Consider the following 22134-nt stretch of genomic DNA (forward strand, 5'->3'; position numbering starts at 1 on the left):
TCTGTTTCTATTTTGTTTGTTAGTTTATTTTGTTCATTAGATTCTACATATAAGTGAAATCACGTGGCGCTTGTCTTTCTCTGGCTTATTTCACTTAGCATAGTACTTTGCAGATCTATCCATGCCATTGCAAATGATGAGAGTTCCTTCTTTTTTATAGCTGAGTAGTATTCCATTGTGTAAACATATCATAGTTTTTATCCACATATGTACTGATGAGCACTTGGGATGCTTTCCAATCTCACACAACACTATGGTGATTACCAGAGGGAAAGGAGAGCTGGGGGGAGGTAGAAGAGTGTAAAGATGGATAAATGGTGATGGAAGGAGAGTTGATGTGGCATGGTGCATACACAAAATGATATACAGATGATGTGTTATAGAATTGTACACCAGAAACCTATATAATTTTATTAACCAATGTAGCCTCAATAAAGTTCAGTACAAATTTTTTAAAATATGTCAAATCAGTTATCTATAAATGTAATCAAATTTAAAAAATGGTTTGATTAAAAAAATTAAAAGGTCTTATTTATCTATTTATTTTTCTATTAAGAAACTAATCATACATGTGCATCCAAAAATCTAAATTAAATAGGTTATTTCAATGCCAATGTAAATGTGGTGTTTACTTCAAAGGCAAGATATTGCCACAATTTTATTTCAACACTGGGGAGAGTTATGGAACTGAGTGACCTTTTTCAGAAGAGAGAACTCTTGAAAACACATGTTAGTAAATCTCTACCCACCACGCACCTGCATATATCTAATGTTTTTAAAGTGTTAAACTAACTCATTTGTTGAATCTATTATTGATACTTAATGCTCAGTAAGCTTGGTTCAATAGCAAGGAAAATAAATATAAAACAACAAGAGCAACAAAAAACTCTATAGATTTGCATTTTACAATATTGAACAACTCATGTTTAGCAATAGTGTAGTAGGGGAATCCTAATTTAAAAAAAATATGCTGTAGCCATCTCTCAGGGACCAGAAAATATTGCTTTTCTTAGTTATACCCAACCTTCAACTGGGGCCACCAATTCCTAAAGAAAACACACAAAAAAGAAAAGTATCAGTTGATTGCTGATCTCTATATTATTCATTCAATTCAATGTCATATAGCACATTAAATATAAATGTAAGCAAAACTTGGCCTATCAGGTTATTCTTTAACTCAACAAAAATTTATTGAGGATTTACTAGTAGTTCAAAGTATGGTACTAAAGGACAAGGGAGAGGAACGTAAAGAAAGCAAACCATAACTCCTGCGCTCGTGGAGCTTAGATTTTAGTGAGGGAAGAAAATAAAAATGACCGACCAACAAAATGGGTAGGTATTTTTATTAATTCAGTTAATCAAATGCAGCTCAGTAAAAATATTCCCATATCACTATTCTGCTTACTTTGATTTATCAATTTGAACTAATAATTTAATGAAATACAGCTTAAGATGCAGAAATCTACTTTTATGTATACATTGTTTCCTTCTCAGTGCATTTAATGCTGGTACAGGTCTATCATAGAATTTGCTCTACTGTATCTGACCCCACTTATTTTAGGGAGAAGGGCTTCTTCTTTATTCTGTAAATAAGAAAACAATAAAAACCTGGCCTTAATATGTTCTCCTTTCTTCTTCACATCATCTTTCCCACAGTAAATATTTCTTGAGCCCATGCATAGTGCCAAGCTCTAAGTTTTGTTAACAGGAAGACACATTTGAAAAATTCCTTGCACAGGTCACCCATGCTTTAATGAGGAAGGCAAAACCACGGAACTAGAATACAAATGTATTAAGTGAAAGTGGAGGTAAGTTCCTTGTGCTCAGAGCTATGAGTAATTATAGTTGCAAAAGTGAGTGTGTGGAAGGAAAGAGATCAGTGATAGTGACACTCACGTATGGTCCAGAAGGAAGAGTCTGGTTTCACAAGGTGTTGTAAGCACGATAATTAGACTATTCAAACACGTTCAAAATATTTATTAGTTTCTCTAAAGTTGAGGTCTGTTGACAGATATTAATATATGTTGATCTGCCTTCATTAATAGCCATAGAGGATGAACAATATGGACATAAATATATATGCTAATTTTTGCCAATAAAGGGAACACCTAGAGTCATTCTTAATGCAAATGTCTTATGTTATACAGAAGATATCATAATAATTATACAATGATTAAGCCTGGGGATTGAAAAATCACCAGGATCACATGAATTCTCATGTTTCCTAATTATAGCTATCGATTTGACCCCTCTAATAAAAATTGTTTTCTGTTCAACAGAAGTGGCTAAAATGCCTGCTCACCTTTCTTAAAGGTGCTGAAGAAGAGCAGAGGGCCTGAATATCCACTGTTTGCATTGTTCTATAATGAAGACAAAGGATGATGTAAGATTTATGACGACCCATCAAACTTCTGAGGTTCATTACCCATTTGTGGTCATAAATCCTATGCCAAACCTTCAGTTGAAAGAGAGGAAAGCAAGAGTAAAGAGAAAAATGGATAATATAAGAACTGGAAAGGCCAGTGTGCTATTTTGATCCCTTTAAAAGAGCTGAGGTATATGAAAACAGCCCAAATCTGAGTCAGCCAGTTTGGGGTTGGTTGTTGTTATCTTAGAATGTAAAATATATGCTTTGAAAAACAACTCATTTAAGTGACTTCATTTCCTTGTTATATATTTATTTTTTGTTTTGAAGTTGCTTCTAAGAAAAAAAAAATGTGAAAATCTCCAGCTAAATGGAGAAGGGATTTATTTAGATTTGGTTATATTGTCTTTTAGCTATATCCTTATTCCTCCCAAGTAAAAGAGTACTACTACTAAGGAATGTGAAAAATGGTATCTTATGTCTTTTCAAATTCCACAGTAGCCAACAGCTCTTTCTAAACTAACAAAGATTAGCAGGATTTTATTCTCTCTGAAAATATATTTAGGATGACAATGACTTCTAGCTATTGTTTCCAATACATATAGCAATCAGTGGGAAAAACTCACCTTTTAATTTTAATGGATTTTTTTTGTGTCTCTTAATGGCGCATCAAAAGAATGTTCCAGTCTGCTGTCCATTTCATTTATATGCTCCTGAATAGCTGTGACCACTTCACTGGGGATAAACTTTAAGTTGCTGATAACCCCAAACACCTGAAAAGTGGTGATACAACAGCACATTATCTTACCACGTTTCAGGGAAATATTTAGGTGGAATGAATAAAAGTTGTGATTTTATTTCTATTTTTCCCCTGAAAAAAATACAGCTTAAAAATCCCCTGAAATGTCATATTGTTAACCTAATTTTACAGTTTAACAGAAGCTGACAATTTAGGTTTTGTGGTTTGGTTCCATTTCTGTTTTTAACTTCTTTTTTAAGTTATTTAACTCATTTTTATGCTCCAATTACAACTGGCTTACAACATTATATTAGTTTTAGGTGTATACTCCAGTGATTAGATGTTATATAACTTACTAAATGATCATCCCAAAAAGGCTCATACCCATCAGACACCATACACAGTTAATAGAATATCATTGACTCTGTTCCCTAGGCTGTACTTTACAGCCCTGTGACTATTCTGTAACAACCAATTTGTACTTCTTAATCCCTTCACCTTTTTCACCCATTTCCCCAACCCTCCTCCCTTTGGACAACCATCAAAATGTTCTCTGTATCTATGAGTCTGTTTCTGTTCTGCTTGTTCATTTATTGTGTTTTGTAGATTCAATAGTTGATATATATGTATTTAATGTATTGTCATTTTATTGTTCATATTTTGATCTTTTATTTTCTTCTTAAAGAAGACCCTTTAATATTTTATGTAATAATGATTTGATGATGATGAACTGCTTTAGCTTTTTCTTGTCTGGGAAGCTCTTTATCTGTCCTTCAATTCTACATGATATCTTTGCTGAGTAGAATAATCTTAGTTGTAGATTCCCGCTTTTAATCCCTTTGAATATTTCTTGGCAATTCCTCTGGCCTACAAAGTTTTTGTTAAGAAATCAGTTGACAGTCTTATGGGAGCTCCCTTGAAGGTAAGTAACTGCTGTTGTCTTGCTGCTTTTAAGATTCTCTCTTTGTTTTTAATATTTTGGATTTTAATTATGATGTGTCTTAGTGTGTGCCTTTTTGGGTTCAACTTGTTTGGTATTCTCTGTGCTTCCAGGACTCGTACATCTATTTGCTTCATTAGGTTAGGGAAATTTTCTGTCATTATTTTTTCAATTAGGTTTTCAATTTCTTGCTCATATTCTTTTCCTTCTTGTACCCCATGATGTGAACATTGGTAACTTTGAAGTTGTCCCAGATGCTCCTTACACAATCCTCACTTTTTTGGATTATACTTTCTTTTTGTTATTCTGATTGGATTTTTTTTTCCTTTGTTATATTTTAAATTGCTCTTTTGCTTCTTGGCTTCATCTACTGTACTGTTGATTCCCTGTAAATTATTCTTCATTTAAGTTAGCGTATCCTTCATTTCCGATGGGTTCTTTTTTATGACTTTCATGTCCTTTTTATGCTGTTGAAGTTTTCTCTAAGTTTGTCTACTCTTCCCCTAGCTTCTTAGTGCATCCTTATAAACAGTGTTTTGAACTTTGTCTGTCTCCATTTTGTTTCTTTTTCTGGAGTTTTGTTCTTCCCTTTCATTTGGAACATGTTTCTTTGTCTCCTCATTTGACTGCCTCCCTGTGTTTGTTAGTATGCATTAGGTAAATCTGCTACACGTCCCAGGCTTAGTAGATGGCCTTTCGTAGTAGGTGTTCTGTAGTGTTCCATGGCAAAGCTTTCCCATTCACCCGAGCTAGGCACTTATAATTTTGATGTGGTTGTGGGAAGATGCTAGTACTGCATTTACCTACACAAACACCTGAACCAGAAGCCTGGTTCATTTCTGACTTTTGCAATAATTCTATCACACACAAAAATATAAATTAAACTTTGTATAATATTTGCTAATATATAGAACATAAGGTCTTTTGTAATTAAGACACATTTGAAAAGCAAATTATCCTAACCTATAACCCCCCCCCCCCAAAATCTAAAACCAAACATAGCACTAAGATTTCTTTTTAGCCTTAAATAACATTTGTGTGATGAACTGGATAGAAATAATAATAATAATAATAATAATAATAATAATAAAAACAGCTGAGGGAAAACACAGGACAACATTCCTTTTAGTAGGAACTCACTGTCCCTAGAGAAGCTCTTTGTATATACAAGACTAATTATCTTTGAGCACAACTAGCAATTACGCCAACATTCTGTTTCACTTGTCATACACAGTTTGGGTTTATTCCTGGGATGTTTATAATAATCATCAATTTCACTGACTTCATATGTCTTTTCTACATCTTGAAGGTATCTAACATTCCCGAGCATTCTGCTGAAGACTTGTTTTCCCCAGAACTCATTGCCTCTTGAACTGAAGGTTATCCTGATGAGAAAGGCAGGGAGCCATTGGCAAATTTAATGCATTTCTCTGGGTAATAGAGGATATCTGCTTAGCAGACAAGCTTTTCGTGTGGTTACAGAAGCCATTTTATCTTTCTGTAGCTACTTTTCCAGCTCCTACTGGGGCTGTAAATCATGTAACTAGCAAATCAGAAAGCCTCTCTCTACGGGTAGGCAAATGGCAGAAAGGTACAGATTGAGATACTGGGGAAAGAAAATTCCCTTCCAAGATACCAAGTACTAGAAATAATGAAGTCTGGAGCTATGCTACCTTTTGAAAAAACATACCCAAGAGCCAACAGAGATGAAAACAGGAGAGAGAAAGAGAGAAAGGATTCCTTGAACTGAATTCAGCCATTTTTTCAAAATATTTATTGTAATGTGAGTTAATAGATACCTTTTCTGATTACACAAAAATAGGTATAAAAATAGGTATAAAAGGTATACAAAATATTACTTTTTGTACATAGGTATAAAAAGTTATATTTTGTATACCTTTATTGTACTTCTTTGTATATGATCTTTTAAAGTTTGTTGTGAAACATTCTGTGCCATAGCAGCATGTATTTAGATAACTTCTTTTCCTTCTTATCAAGAATATCTAAAAATGGGAGTCAGAATCACAGTTCTCAAGCTTTGTCCATGCCTCTTGAGATACCGTTCCCTTTTAGATCCTCACATGGTGAATTATGCAATTGTTCTCAGAACTTCTGAGATGTACATTCCTAATATCAAATTTGGTAACACTCAAACTTCAACAGAATCAGGAATTCCAAAATCACAAGGTCACTTTCTGCTAAGTGTTCTGTCGCAATCTTCCTTTTTAGTTGAGAACTGATTCAGAGTAACAACTTCAGTCACCACTTCATCTTCTAAGAAATGAGGTATTAGGATATCTCTGTGCTGTGTAGTGGTGTGTCTTTATTAAAAGGAGTTTCTCAAAGAGTCCATAGTGTGTGGGTAGAGAAGGGACATGGGAGCAGGAGTGGTAATGCTTGCTGGAGATTTGAGGAAAATCCCGCTATCATCTGGACTAATTACCTGGAAGCATTTCTCTACCCTGCTGTACAACAGGAGGGCCATGGACCAACAGCATGTAGCTTCTGAGTCACACTGATTCTTCTAATTTGCTCCTATGATTTTAACTATTCCCCCTGTCCTCATCACAACTGCTACCATAAAGTGGCAAAATGTACTTCTGTAAAATGATTTGTATGCATGTGTGAATATACATCAAATTGACAAATATAGTTTTCCCTGAGAGGTGTGGGGAGGAGGAAATAAAATATAACTAAACTTAATTATAGTTGCAAAAGAAGCTTATTTGTTATCACTACTGCATTAACTGTTGTGCGAGACAGTTAACCTTTTAATTACTATATGATTATAAAGTGATATTAGAACACTATTATCTTTTATAGATTTGTACAGTCACTCATTTCAAATAATTTTTGTTATAAAAATAAGCAAATAATATTATAATTATTTTATTTTGGGGGTTGCATCAATTACTGGGAAGAAATATTGCTAAAATAAATATTACAAACAACTAAGATCTCATTACATACTTGTATTTAAATGTGCCACATAAATGTACACAAAAACAACCTAGTGAGGTAGAATTTTTTAAAGACAGAAAGTAATAGTGAACTATGCTCCTTCGTATTTTAAGCACAACACTAGCTTATTAAGTTATAGACAACATAATCAGTGTGGCTATAAGCAAAAAGACTATCAAAATGTTAGGGCAACATTTCCATTCACTGCAGTTGTGACTATATATTTGTTATCTTTTTTGGAGGGCAATTTGGAGATTATCCTCCTTAGCATGTTTATAATTGTAAAATTATATATATCACATAAGTACATAACAAATATACATATATATATCTATCCTTTTCAATTCTCACATCCTTAGACTGAGTGATTTCACTGCCACAATCTAGCTTTTAGAGATAATCAGGTATTTCAATGAAAATGGCAAGTAAGAAACTCTAAATTCTATCCTTTTATTAAAAGCAACACAAAAATATGCAAAAACTCTCATAATCAAATTTTCTGGAGGAAAACTAGTTCTGCAAACTATGTGAAAGAGACTGAAGCCATCTAGGACTTGATTAGCTGCTCGGGCCTCCATCCCCTGGTGTTAGATATTTATGCTTTTGAACAAATGGAGTGGAAGCCTGGAGTATCTCCATGGCACTGGGAAGGGGAACGACTTCTGCAGAGGCAGACAAGGACCCTTCAGACTGTATGGCATCAGTATTCAATAGTGATGCTCACCACCACGGTGAGAACCATGCACCCAAGCTCCTTCTGTCTTGTGCTTGAAGCAGGCTTGTCTCTCTTTTGTGTAAAAAAGTCCCTGGATTTCTTAGAAATTACATGGCTAAAATAGGCCTAAGAAAGAGAGTGAATTCTCTGCTAATAAGGGTACATACATCCTCAAGCATCTAATTGGAATAATAAAGTTGATTTTTATTTACAGTCTAGCTGGTGAAATGGGTCATATCCAGCTGCCAAAAATACAGATTGATTAAGCTTCAGTGAGAGGACATTATGAATAGGGTAAGAAGGATAAAGAAGAGGAATAATGAAATAGTTTAACATTACAGGTAAGTATTGTTTTACTTTGCCCACTTAACAAAGGACTCATGTATGTATAACATTAATGCAGTGACCACAGCAACCCAGCGATATTTGGAGCCTAGTTAAACCCATCATGGCTCTGTAATGAAATGGAATTTCCCCCCAGTGGAATTCAGATTCTATACACAAAGTACAGCAATCAGAACTAGGAGTAAAGGGTCTGTTAAAATTTGATCACAACTGTAAATTTCAAAAATAGAACTAGAAATAATGATACTCTGTATAAGTAATAGTTGAATCAATGTTACTTTAGAGAAATAATGTTTTGCATTTTGAACAAGTATTGCACAAATGTTAATTTGCTCAATCTAATTCACTAATTTAACTAACTCAGCTGACATTAGTGACTTTGTGATGACAGCATGTTGGTGGCGGTGGCCCTGTTGGTCATTGCAGCTACAAAATTAGAAGTCACTGCAGAGAGTCTTTTCATATTTTGCAAAAATATACTTGGTTGTAAAATATTCAATGTTCTTAAAATTAAGTACCTGGATATTGTTTCTGAAGGAGCAGCTGTCACCTTAAATCTAAATTCTAGTTTGTTTACTGACTGTATTTTATATCCTTTAGAAAATGACACAAAATGGCAATAAAATCATTGTAAGTATTCTACAGGGGAATATAAATGTCCTTTGGTTACGGTGTACATATCTTTATACATAATTCCAGTTTATATCTCTGGAATTATGTTAAATATGTAAAAAGTCTTTTCTTATAAAGGTAAAAATGCTAGATGTTTCCTTGTTGAAATTTAGCATTAGTGTCAAGATTGCTTCAGAAAATAAGCTACTGCTACTTGTTCATTCTTTTTAAGTGTCATTCAGCATGCTATACGTAATCTGGGACATAAACTTACATGATTTTATGTCAGTGTTTTATAAAATGTGGAATTAAAAATAACTCATAGGATACAAATATGCAAAAATGACTGACATGAAGCAAGTGGTTTTTACATTGTTTGATCTCATTATCACTAAATAATTTAGGGAGGTAATTATGGAGCAATTTGTTCCATAAGCTAAAAAAGAGAAGCTAATACCCCTACATCTGTGGATTCTCACAGAGAATAAATCAATACATTAGTAGATAGTTTTTAGATTAATATTGACAGAATTACAAGAACTTCCTAAGTCTCTTCATGATATTTCTGTATACACATATAAACAAAATAATTATGGTAAGAATTTTGCCGCTTGTTTTTTCACAAGTGAATTGTCTTTGACTTTTTAAGAAAACAGCCTCAGCCTTGTCAAACGGAGTCAAGATAAAAATTGCTAATTAGTAGCATCACAGCATATTCTAAAAGTGCTCATCTCAAGTGTTGCATTTGGGATGCATGATTTTAAAATATATTTATGATGCAAAAACTGAAAAACATTCCAACTTTATAATAACAAAATTAATAAGTAAAGAGAACTGTATTTTCCTACCTTCATTTATTTTATTTTATTTTTATTTTTATTTTTGTTTGAATACAGTTGTCTCTATGATCCACCTTTCAAGATACAGTTTCCAAAATCCAACCCAATAAAAGATAAAAATATACAGAATGAAAGTGGACATAATTTTATGGAAGGTAAAACAATCTTACTAACTGTGCAATAAAGATTTAATTCTTCTCTAATGTGTTACTTCTGAAGATGTTAGACATTTAACCCTCTGTTTGAGTTTGCATGTCAAAGCTTTAGTTTTTTAGACTGATGTTCTACATTTAATATGACTTTTAAAACATGTTCTATGGCTTATAATCCCAATATTTTTTTGTCTAATACAGCATATGCATGTCTTATTTCTGGTAAATATATGATTATAGTACTAGAACAAATATTTTCAATGGCTTTTGTAAGTTCTAGTTATTGGGAGAGTCAAAAGAAATCTAAGATGTTGAGGATCATTAAGTATTTTCAAAAATATAAATTTGATTATCTTTTACTTATACACACATATAAAATATGAAGTCTGTGAAAAAGGATAATTACTAATAAATAATTGTCTAAAATTATGAGTACAAAAGAAGTTCAGAGACATTTAATATTTTATATATTAAACAAGACCAGTTATTTTAGAATAGACCTATAGAATTTCCAACATGTTTTTAAAAATCATATCTCAGTATATAATAGACTCAAACAGTTCTTCATGATTTTCTGAGGAAATTGAGCATAGTTATACTAAAATTAACATGTTCACTAACAGTTAATTTTGACCTTATGATTAAAATAGTTTTTTCCTGAAAATGTATGAAAGCTTTTATATTTATTTCTAAATTATGAAGTACTAATTTTTAAAAGCTGTACTATTTCCCCTCTTATCGGTTACCAATAATATATATAAACGATAAATCAAGCCTGAGGAGAGAATTACATAAATAACTTTTTTGAAAGGTAAACCATTTCATGGCCAGTCACATTGACCATTTATTACAGACAAATAAAATAACTTATTTTAACACATACATATGGGTACAATAATTTTCTCAAGGAATTTTTAAAGAGACATAAATTTTTATATATATTTGAATTATTAGTAGTAAGTGCGTCTAAGTCTCTTCATGACTGGAAACATCTTAAAGTGACATTATATTCTAACACTAATCTGATAATAAATTCATTTTTGCTTTTGCATTCTGTTTTTTAAAGATACTGCTAATAATAGGATCTACATTTTAGATATAACAAAATGATGACCCTCTACAGTTCACTAAAATAGCCAATCATTCTTAGTGAAAGGAAAATTGTATCAGGAACTTACGTTTAATAATCAACAAAAATGTCAACTGTTAAGTTTGAATTTGAAAACCAGAAATAAAGACAATATTGGACTTGATATTTCAGCAATATTTTATGCAGAGCCATAACTATTGCTATTACTACTTCATTTTAATATATATTTCCAATATTTTCACATAAGCAAAAGTGCCCAGAGGACTTACTGCATCTTTTTCTGCAGGTGTTGTGACCAGAATGTAAAGTGTTCTAAATTTGGGAAATGAAAACATGACTTTCTTTCATTTGCAAACATGGATTAACTTTGCTATTTTCTTTGGCTCAGCCTAACACTGTGTACAATGAGCAACACAGGGGTGCTTTTGCTCTTTCGCATGAACAGTGACTTTCAACAAAAGAAATAATTGGACCAAGAAATTTTCTCCCTGAAAATGTGATCAAGCTATCACCAATAATTCATATACATTTAATAAATATTTTCTATAGAATCCAATTCTTCTGTATTTATTCTAATTTTTCTGTATTTACCTATTAATTTCTCTTTCTCGTTTTTGTGTATTTCTCTCTCTCTCTCTCTCTCTCTCACACACACACACACACACACACACACATAAAACTCTCAAACTGGTCATTGTAGAAGATGGATGCGGGAAATTCCAAATACACTATTCCTTCCTGAAAGATATAAAATAGAAGCGTTAACGATGAAAACTTGCAGTTATTTGTATGGAGTTTGCCCTGCAGTTCATTGATTCAAGGACAAAATATGATCTCCCTGTCCTCATGTATTCAAAGCTTCATGCGGTTTCATCTGCTGACTTCTCATTGAGGGTAAAAAGGTGAGTCCAGTCTTTTTACAACTGCTGTTGGCACTTTATGGTTACTCAGTTGCATGAGCAGAAGAGAAATCCAGAGCTGAGTAAAACCCATTGAATAATAAAATCGTGTCTCCATTTTTCCTTTTTTACCTTCTCCTGCTGCTTTTTATCAGCAGAGCACTTAACAATCACTAATTGGTTAATCTGTTATTTAGGCAAATTTTAATATTCTCATTTTGCAGACAAGGAATGAGGCTTCCTGCTGTGTATCTCCTGGCTCTGGGTAAGGAGCTCTTCAGATGGGAGATTCAAAGTAGGTGAGCCCGTCCTCCTGAGGCCCAGAGACTTGCCTGAAGCCGCGCAGCAGGGCCTCGCAGAGCCTCCGTTAGATCGCTGAGTTCCTGACTCCCACTTCTCTGCTCAGACCACCAGGCGACACTGCCTCTAATGACAAAAAACCCTTTTCCCATTCCACCCAACTAATGCTCCAAGGACTTTCTTAATTGCGACGGATACCCTGGGATTGAGAAGCTTATTTGTGACTTGATGAATCTGCTCTAGTCTTGCCTGGGTTTCTAGGTTTTGTAGCTCTAAAAACTTTAGAGTAACTTTATACTTCCAAAAAAAAAAAAAAACCCCTCAAGTTATCCCTACTTACTGAACAGAGACAAAGCATTGCCCTGCTGAGAAACTGTGTAATTGCTGACCTCAGAGAAGCTGATAAAAATACTATTAAAAAGGGGGGCTCACTGCTTAATTGACCAATGACCATTTCTGACAAAGGTGGGGATTTTATTTTTAAAGGCAAAATATGTAGAACTCTGTAAGAGCCTTTCCATCTCGGGTCACAGACCTGGATGAGAAAGACCTGCTGAACACAAACCCACAGGGAAGATTGTTTGTAGTATAACTTCTACTTCATACTCATAAAACCCGACCTCTTTCGTGCAGAAATCATTCCACTCCAAAAGCAGGGTTTTCCACAATAATGAAAACTTGAACATAATTTGCTGAAATTCAGACTACTAAAGTTTTATTGAGAAAAAATAAAAGGTTAATATATGACCTATATTTCCTATTAAAACAAGGAGAGGTTTAGAGATCAGTCTCATCACAAGCTGAGCTGTGTTAAGTGCAAAAGGAACTTAGATAACTAGATACCCTATTTAATTAAAACCCACCATAAAACCTTTGAGACTAGAGTTCAATTTAAAAGAGTAAAGCAAAATTTTATTCATTTTCTTTCATATTTCTTGCCATATATAATTTGTAAATAAATTAGACCCAGACACAGCTGTCTGTTCCCTCCCACATCAGAATATTTAATCAAAATGTGGCATGGCCCTTACCAGTAACTCTAGGTGAGTCTAAGTCATTTCCCAGGTGTAGGTTCCCTCAGTTCACATTATGTGGGCACTTGTGACAAGGATATTGAGGTGCTTAACTACCAATCATATAGTGCACTTCATCATTCAGAAATTCAATACATTTAATAGATTTCCTTGAGCATCAATAATGTGCCTAATATGGAAATAAGGAATTCAAGGGTCGAAGTCAACCTTAGTCCAAGTAGTTGGCTACTTATAAACATAATTTTAAAAATCTAATAGATGTTTTCTAATCCAGAAAATATAATCTACCTGGGTGCTAATATTTGAAATTTATTTCCAATGCATACATCTTTGAGAAAGATAATACATGAATTTCATTTCTCACTAAGCCTGCAAAAGACCATTCTCAAATCCCTTCCAATTTCAGGTTTAATAGCTTGAAAAGCCAATAAATAGGTCTGGCAGTACCTGGTAGCGGTCAGGAGAGATATAAAGGAAAGTATGAAGATTGTTGAATAGCCAGACAGGTGGCTGAGAGAAAATCTGCCTAATCTTTAATATGCTCTGGCATTCCTTTACGGTTCCTGCCCTCTAGGAGACACAATTCAATGCTGGGAACAGGTTTAGAAAGGATAAGGGATAAAATTTAGTGCCTGGGACAAGTGTTAGAGAAGGTGCAAAGGGTATAAGTTGGTTCAAAATGGATTTCATAGATTTCGTAGAGCGGAAAGCAGGCCACATAAATAGGAGAAAATAAATGGGCCGAGCTTAGACTGCAGGCTCAGGAGTGAGCAAGACCCAGTGCCTTGGCTGGGACCCGAAAGAGGAGGGAAGCTGCTTAAGTATCAGTTGTGTAGAGGCTCTGAAGTGCCCAGCTGCACCTCCAGCATTACTGAAAACAGGCAATGAAAGTCAGATGCATTGACAATACCTACTGCCCCGCCACTCACCCCTTCCAGAAGTGAGTTTACTTTATTTTTAGCACAATGTTACTATTAGTACTTGGAAAAAGGTTTACAAGTTAAATAAATCTGTGTATGATCCATACTAGTTTATAATCTTTATTGCACTCTTTTAAAAAAGCTTCAAGTACGTTGCAGATGTTATCTCATTAATCTGTTCCTAATCCCTGTAAAATAGGTAGTATAAATACTCATAACCCAGTTTTTCAGATAGGGATGTAGGCAGAGTAGGAAATGACTAAGCCAAGGTTCTGAAGCAAATGCTTGAGTGAGTGATTTAAACGGCCCTGTTGATTGTTCTGCCCATGAGAACAGGCCATCCTACTACACCCAGGCTTCCCACTCAGGCCCCACTGCCTATGAGCTACAAAATATTTTATAGCAGAATAGCAGACACCCCTGGCTTCCTGGCTTCTTGAATTATTTGAGCACATGGTAGGTACAAATATTTAAACATATGCAAGTGCAAATTTAAAAAAAAAATAAGTGATAGCAGTTTTGTTCCACAAGGAGGTGTCTAAAGCAAATGTTTCAGAAGTCTGGAAAGGGTTATATGCAGAAGTACCAACAGCAGCCTTAACCCAAGCCCCCAGAGACATCGGATGCAGCCATAATCTGCCTGCCTGCTGCTTCACTACAATATCTTCAATTCCCTCTTAACACCTTCCCTCAGCATGGAAGAGAGAAGGTGAACTGACTGGAACCTTGCAAGCATGCCTGTGCTTTTCTGCACAAAGTGTCTATGAGAATTACCCAATTACCCAAGCACTGTTTTGGACCGACACAGTACAAAGAAGCTCCCTAGCTGCGAGACTGATTACGAAACAGAAATTTCTTTCAAAGTTACATTCAAAAGGGGTTTTTTATGAAGACACACTTTTATCAACTTCATAACAAAAACAACAATGGCTAAAGCCAATAGGGAAAATGTGGTGGGAACAGAAATATTTTTATTCTGCAAGTTCTTACCAACTAATATTGTGCCACTATTAAGAGATTTGCATGCCAGCAAGACCATGGAACCAAATCCTGATATGTATCTGAATTTTCCATCTCTACCCTTAATTTCCACCCAGTAGCAGGGAATAACAACAATCCTTCAGCCGCCGTGATTCAGCAGCACTGATGCTAATAGGATCAAGGCTCCGATTTTGACATGCCTTGCAGTTTGGATTCTGAGAATATGGTGCAATGTGAGAGACTTTTTTTTCCCAATCAGTCAGTTCTCCTAAACACTCTGACAATTTAGGAGGAAACATTACTTCAAGATCTTTGTCAAATACTACTTTTAAAAGTTTTTAAATATTTAGGGATGGGGCTTTCCTTCATTTTTTAAAGATTCGTCTTATAGAAAAAAAGAAAAAGAAATGACACTATCTCATTTATTTTGTGTGACATCGCATTAGCAAAGGGCTGTGCACTTTGCTGAGGCATTGAAGTGTCCATGACCTCAGAGTACCCCTTTATATTAACATGCTGATCTTTACAAATGTTAGCTGAGTCAAAGTTATCACAGGCTGAATCCTCGATTATTTCACTTGCTTTGTTTCCTGCCTCTCACATGGCTATGTGCAGAAACATTGTTTTTTCTTATGCGATAGCTTTGTTGCTTATGAAACACTAAAACACATCTTCAAGGCCACTATGGTATTAGAAACATTAATTACAATATGTTTTCCAAGTAATTTAAAACCTTGAAAATAAAGTATAAACATACACACGTACATTTGCGCGCTACAACATACACAGCGTTTGCGTTAAATGTTTTCATAGATACATACCTCAATAATAGCCCCACCAGGGAGTCTGAGAAAGTGGCGGTATAGCTCTTGGAACCCACTGGGATAAACGGTGTATATAGATACGTGAGAAGTAATGTCTCCTGGACCATGTGCAGGCACAGAAATTTCATTTAGATGTTGAAGGTCACAGCTGGAGATGCCGGACTTGACACCGTGGCTTTTCCAGATATAATCATACACTGCCACCTAGTGAGACACAAATCCCCCCCAGCCCCCCAGCCCCAGAAAAGAAGAGAAAAAAAATTAATTAACTTCTGGCAAGAGCATAACCAATTTTAAATGATTTTACAATAAACCTGAACATCTCTGCCATCTGCAGTGTCTGCACTCCATTCCATGCATATTTTTATGACAGCTATCTAAATAGTGAAGATAGAGAAATCCCCGGTGTGTGCTCCATAAAGTTAATTCTACACAGATGAATCTGTAATTGGTTCCCATATTAACCCAAAGTAGGAAGATCAAGCAGGCTGTGACAATGACAGTGTTGATTAAAAAAAAAAGAAAGAAAAGAAAAATTTCCAAATCGTTTTATGAATGGTTGTTTGTGCTTTCCCATCCAAAACAAATCACCTTTGCTCTTTTTTCCTTATTCACCTGTGATAAGTGCTAAGTCTTCTGGCACCCCTGAAGGAGTGTACCAGATAAAATAAAAATACATTGTACTGCAGTCACTGGGCAGGGTTTTTGCATACTTTATGTATTTATCTATTATTTTCCTTCTCGGCAACCTGACGACCACAGCTTTGCTGTACTTTACTGGATTTTATTTTCTAGTTGGATTTCTCAAATAACAATTCCACTGTCTATACAATGTACCCTGTGGGGCCGCCTTAATGCAACTTGACTTATGAACGAATTGAAAAGACACTGTCCTATTGTTTAAAATATCAGTGATGAAAATTAAGCTATTCTGCTCTAAACTTTGTTGAAGACTGATAAACCTTCCGATCTCCTGATATCTCCACCATCTTTTACTACAACCTCTGAGCTCTAAAGGTGCTTTCTCGAATTTCCAGTTTCATATTTGCAGATGCCGGTAGTCTCAGAAGCAGAGGAAAATATTTGATGCATTTCTTTCCTCATGGGCTCTTTCTGAGGCAGAGAACATTTACCGGATTTTGCAGAAAGTCTATATCAAACACGTTCCCCAAAGTTGACTCCTCCTAAAATGATTTACAAATACTTTAAAACCTCAGAAACATAGAAAGATTTAATAATATGAAAGGAAGTTCTGGCCAATTACTATTCAATTCAAGCCTATAATTGACAATAAACTCCCAACGTTCTAGCTAGTGATTTTTTTTCTTTTAAAGTAAAAAGGCAAGAATAAATTCTGGATGAACAGGTGAAGTAGTAAATATCCTGATGTCTTGACTTAGAAAAAAGACCAAGGTTCAATACAATTAAAAATAGAAGTTAACTGAGGCCCCATTCTATGTTGGGTTTCTGAGAAAATATAAACATTCTTCAGGAACTAATTCATTAGCAGGAATTCACCATCTCTTCAGCCTACATTTCACTTAAACAAGTTTGATTGTGATGAGTTGTAGAAGGAACCTTACTGAGGAGGTGAGGTTTGAGTTGGCTCTCAAAACCTCAGCAGAATTTTCCCCCCATTTTTAAGTGACTTTTTTAATTTTAGCTATTTTTTAAAATTTTTTTCCTTCAATTTCATTTTGTATTGGTTTCAGGTGTACAACTTAGTCATCAGACAATCATATACTTTACATAGTGTTTCCCTCAATATCTCAAGTATCCCATCTGGCACCGTACCTAGCTGTTACAATGTCATTGACTATATTCCCTATGCTGTACTTACATTCCTGTGAGTATTTAGTAACTAGCAATGTGTGCTTCTTAGTCCCTTCACCTCTTTTACCCAGTGCCCCTCTGGCAACCACCAGTTCCCTCTCTGTGTCTATCAGTCTGTTTCAATTTTGTTTGCACATTAATTTTGTTCTTTAGATTCTACGTGTAAGTGAAATCACATGGTATTTGTCTTTCTCTGACTTATTTCACTGAGCATAATACCTCCTAGATCCATCCATACTGTCACAAGTGGTAGACTTCATTTTTTAATGACTGAGTAATATTCCTTTGTATAAATTACCAACACTTAGTGGGATTTCAATAGGTAAGAAAAGAGACACCAGTGCTTCCGGCAAGGGAGCAGAACTGGCCCAGCACTGAGACACCAAAGTGCACAGCAGCTCCAGGGCCAGGAGACCACCAGGGGATGGAATTAGAGGAGACACACGAGGACCAGGATATGAGGCTGGAAACATCACTTAATATTGTGAAGGTGCTGCGTGCTGTGCTAAGGTATTTTGAATGTAATCCATGAAAGGGAGAAGCTGCTGGAAAGTTTGGAGCAGAAGAGGTGCTTGATTTGGCTTGTATTCAGAGTAATGAGGTGAAGACAGTGTGAAGAATAGACCAGAAGTATAAGAGATTAGAGATCATCTCACCAAAAGTAGATGAAGAGATCCTGCATTTGGGCAATGGGAGATGAATTGGAGACAGAGTCGATGATTTTTTTTCAAGGTAGAATAATTAGAGTTTGGTTGCTAGCTAGGTATGAGCTGTCAGTGAAAGAGGCACCTGAAAAGTGACAACGAGCATGAGAAAGCACTGCCCAGTAACGCCACTAAAATGTGACTATAGCAAGCAAGCAGGGCAAGTTTGAGGAGGGACAATAATCAATTCAGCACTGAATATATCTGAAAGAGAAATTCACTGACTATGTCAAATCTATAGGAACCTAATCAATTTATATCATTAATTCTTAATCTGCCTGATAGCCTAGTGAGGATGTTAAATGACGCCACACATTCCCTGGTAAAATCCAGAGGTAGATGATGACAAATGTGTTGAGACAAGATCAGAACAGAAGCCACCTAGTCCCCCACCCTCCACACACAACCCCAGGCCAGGTATTACCCAAGGCTCTTCTTCTCTCCTTTGCAGTCAGCCCATACACTGATGTTACAGCCTTAGGATGTAAAAGGATAGACTTCAGGCAAAGCAGAGTAAAAAGAATGGGATGGGAACAAGCATGCTATATCCTAGAGAGCCATGGGGTCTCTACTCATTACACCACGTACTGGGAAGACACGAGTTGGATGAGCTCCTTGATAGATGGGAGCCTCTGAGCCTTGGACATGCAGTGTGAAACAGACCCGGTTGCATCCCTGGACACCATGTTTAAAGGACTAAGAAGATGTATATATTTGTTTGAGAATAAGCAACTCCTGTTTTGGGAGCTGATTTTTTTTGAAAGGTAAGTGACCTTGAAATTTGGGCAGTAAACTGGGCAGAGTAGGTTTTTAAAATAATTCCTGTTCACTTTGATATGTACTTCCTCTCCCTCTTTTTTTTTAACCACTTCTAATCCTTGGAAAGTGGGGAATGAATTGTCTTCTTTCCAGAGACATCTTTGACTGATTCTGGAGAAAAAGATTTGGCTCGACTAGGAAGGAAATGAGTAGTATTTAGTTGCAGGCCTTAAGGTGGGCAGTTAACACACACACATATACACATATGCACATACATGTCCACACACATATGTTAATATACTTTATTTAATGTTGCAATTTTGTCAGGTTTGTATTATTATTCTCATTTTATAGATAAGGAAACTCAAGTTTAGAAATGCTTAATAACTCGCCCAAAGACACAGTTATATGACAATATTTCCTAACAGATAATCCTTATTCCTCCATCTTAGATTCCCCTACACTCTTGGCTGTCACTCCCCAAGCTCTACTTACTCTCCCACTAGGGATATGGAAACAAGAAATCAGAGGTTAAAGTACTAAACCTTTCCCAGGTTTTGTGTTTGTGTGTGTGTGTATCCAGGCGGCTCCTAGGCAGTGCCCACATTCTCTGCTCATCCACAGTCTAATTTTAGCAAGAGCAGGCCTCTTCTGAGATAACTTCTCATCTCAGCTCTGTCTGCAGTGCCTCTCCTTCCTTATGGAGTGATGAATTAGCGAGCACACTTGGCTGCTGACCTAAAGCCACAATTTCCAAACAGCTTTATCAGGAGTGAGGCTGATGTTTTTATTTCATTTTTGGTTGGGTTCCTGTGTTTCCTTAATTTTCTCAAATAGCTCAGGTGGGGAAAAGAGGCTTATAACAGGAGCCCCCTGAGATCCCAGCAATAATCAGGCAGCTCTGATATTTGAACCCGGGTTGGTCTGACTCTACAATTACACCGTGTGGTACACTGTTTGATCACATAGTGTGCTGTCATTGTTGTGCATTAGCGTGGGCGCAGAATGGGACTGTGTCTGATCGTGATTCTGGATGCTGAACTTTGCCTTCAGTTAAGTGCTTATATAAAAGAATCTGAAGGAAGATTCTTTTGTCCTTGGTCTGAGTGGGAATTTTGCAAACATTTTTATTGACTCAAAAGCAGTGTAATGTAGTTTTTCATGGAAAACAGAAATAGAGGCAGCATCCAAATTATTACAGACATTTGGCTTTACTAATAATCCCAGGGAAGGTTCTCAAGGTTCTTTGAATTGAAGATTAATTAGAAAAATACAGGCGTATGTTTTTCTCCCCTTTGGGGAATCATAAAGTACTAATACTAAAACAATTTTGGTCATTTTCAGAATTCCTATCTAGCAGTTATTGAGATAGTTGGAATGATCAAACACCTATCAACAATGAGGCATGTAGATCCCATTAAACCCTGTTATTTCACTGTATAAGTATACACATCCTTTTGGGAAAGAAGGTAGAACCCAAAAGAAGTGAGGGAGTGACCCATAAAACCTCACAGAAATGGTTAAGAATCTGAACCAGATGCTCACACAGAAGAGAATATTTTCAGTTACCTGCTAATATATTGAACATTCTCCCATTGGCCATGAACACATCTTACCCTACGGGTAATTGCTTTATATTCTGACTTACAACCAAAGGCAGCCTGAAGCAATTGGGGATGCTTAGCGTTGAAACCTTCTTAAAATCCTCCCTAGGGTTAAGAAAGTAGGGCAAGGTAAAAAAAAAAAAAAGAAGAAGAAGAAGAAGAAAAGAACATGGATGTTTTATAACAGAAACTAAACCTGAAGAGAGGCAGAACAGAGGATGGATGTGGAGGTAAGGAATGATGAAGAAATCACCATCAGATTTTTCTTAGGCCCTTAAGTTCATTTCTGAATAATTTATGTTCTTTTGACTTTAACTCTATTTTTTTTATAAGAAACTGTTGGGTAACAAGGCACTCAGCAAACTGACTTGTGATATTTGGTCACCAATTTAAATGTTCACATGGAATACTTTCCATTTAACTTTATTTCAGGCCATGAAAGCAATCCAAATAGAGGAGGGGAAAGATTTGTTCAGGCAAATACCAGACGACCTAGAAATTCTCAACTGGAGTAGGTGAGGCATACAAAGAAGGAAGCAGGATATTATTTGTGTATGAATTGCATATTTTCTATGGATGCTTTTGTTTTCTCTTTTCTAGTGAACAATGATTAAACTATTTGGCAGCCTAAATAATGTCCACGGGAAATCTGAGTTCACTCAATAGTTTTACAAAATGACAGGCCGGAAGACGCTACTGTGTCCTAGAGTATCTAAAGTTAGCTCCACAAGTTAACTCTCCTGTCATCTGAAATTCCTCTCATTAAACCAATCACATCTCTCCCTTCATTTTCAGGAGAGCCCAGGGTGAGTTAATAAATCTTTTGAGACAAGTGAGTCCAGAGACTACACATATAGGACACATCTGAGGAGCTAAAGCTGGCCTCAATCTGGAGACACTAAAGCTTTGAAGGACCTACAAAGTGCCAGACCACAAATAGTAATCCTTAAATGATATTCATCGTTCAGCAGAAAAACATGTTAAGGGCAGTAATTCAATGGTAGACAAAACAGGCTGAAACAGGTTCAAATGCTGCATATTTCACAACAGAGCTTAATTAAAATAGGACTATGAGGTTGTTAATTGCATTGTAATAGTTCAGCATGAAATTAGGTCTGATGTGAATGTCCTTACAGTGGATTGTTTATGTTATTATAATTACACACTGCTACATCGATTTACTGCATAGACACAATTTTGACAGCTCTTGGGTGGATTTCTGTTCTTTCCTCTCTCGAATTTGCAGTCTATTTACAAGTGTGGAAAGTTGGCAAGAAGGAACCAGGGTCAGAAAATTAGGTCATACTGGATGAGCCAGTTGTTCTCCTGTGTATTTGAAGCTTAAAACTCTGAATATGTTCTACCTTAATGATTGTGATTTTATTCACCATCTTTTAAGGAGAGAACATGCCATTAGAAAACTGGGTCTCAGTAAAATGGTCATTGTACCCATAGTGCTATGTTCTATCATAGAAGTCAATGTCTTCCTTTAGAATTAATGAGTGCGAATGTATGAAT

The 22134-nt window shown here is 35.7% G+C and overlaps 1 protein-coding gene across 1 annotated transcript in view; it reads right to left on the minus strand.

Moving 5' to 3' along the window:
- Positions 1–917: 917 nt before the first annotated feature.
- The window catches only part of LOC123478907 (uncharacterized), a 256478-nt gene continuing 235261 nt past the window's right edge, over positions 918–22134 (minus strand). The window contains exons 13-15 of the mRNA XM_053919712.1: positions 15714–15920; positions 2992–3138; positions 918–1046 (exon numbers count right to left, since the gene is read on the minus strand). Coding sequence (XP_053775687.1) covers positions 3001–3138; positions 15714–15920 — 345 coding nt within the window. The 3' untranslated portion in view covers positions 918–1046; positions 2992–3000. The remainder of the gene's footprint in view (positions 1047–2991; positions 3139–15713; positions 15921–22134) is intronic.

Source organism: Desmodus rotundus, chromosome 3, assembly GCF_022682495.2.
Source record: "Desmodus rotundus isolate HL8 chromosome 3, HLdesRot8A.1, whole genome shotgun sequence".
NCBI lineage: Eukaryota > Metazoa > Chordata > Mammalia > Chiroptera > Phyllostomidae > Desmodus > Desmodus rotundus.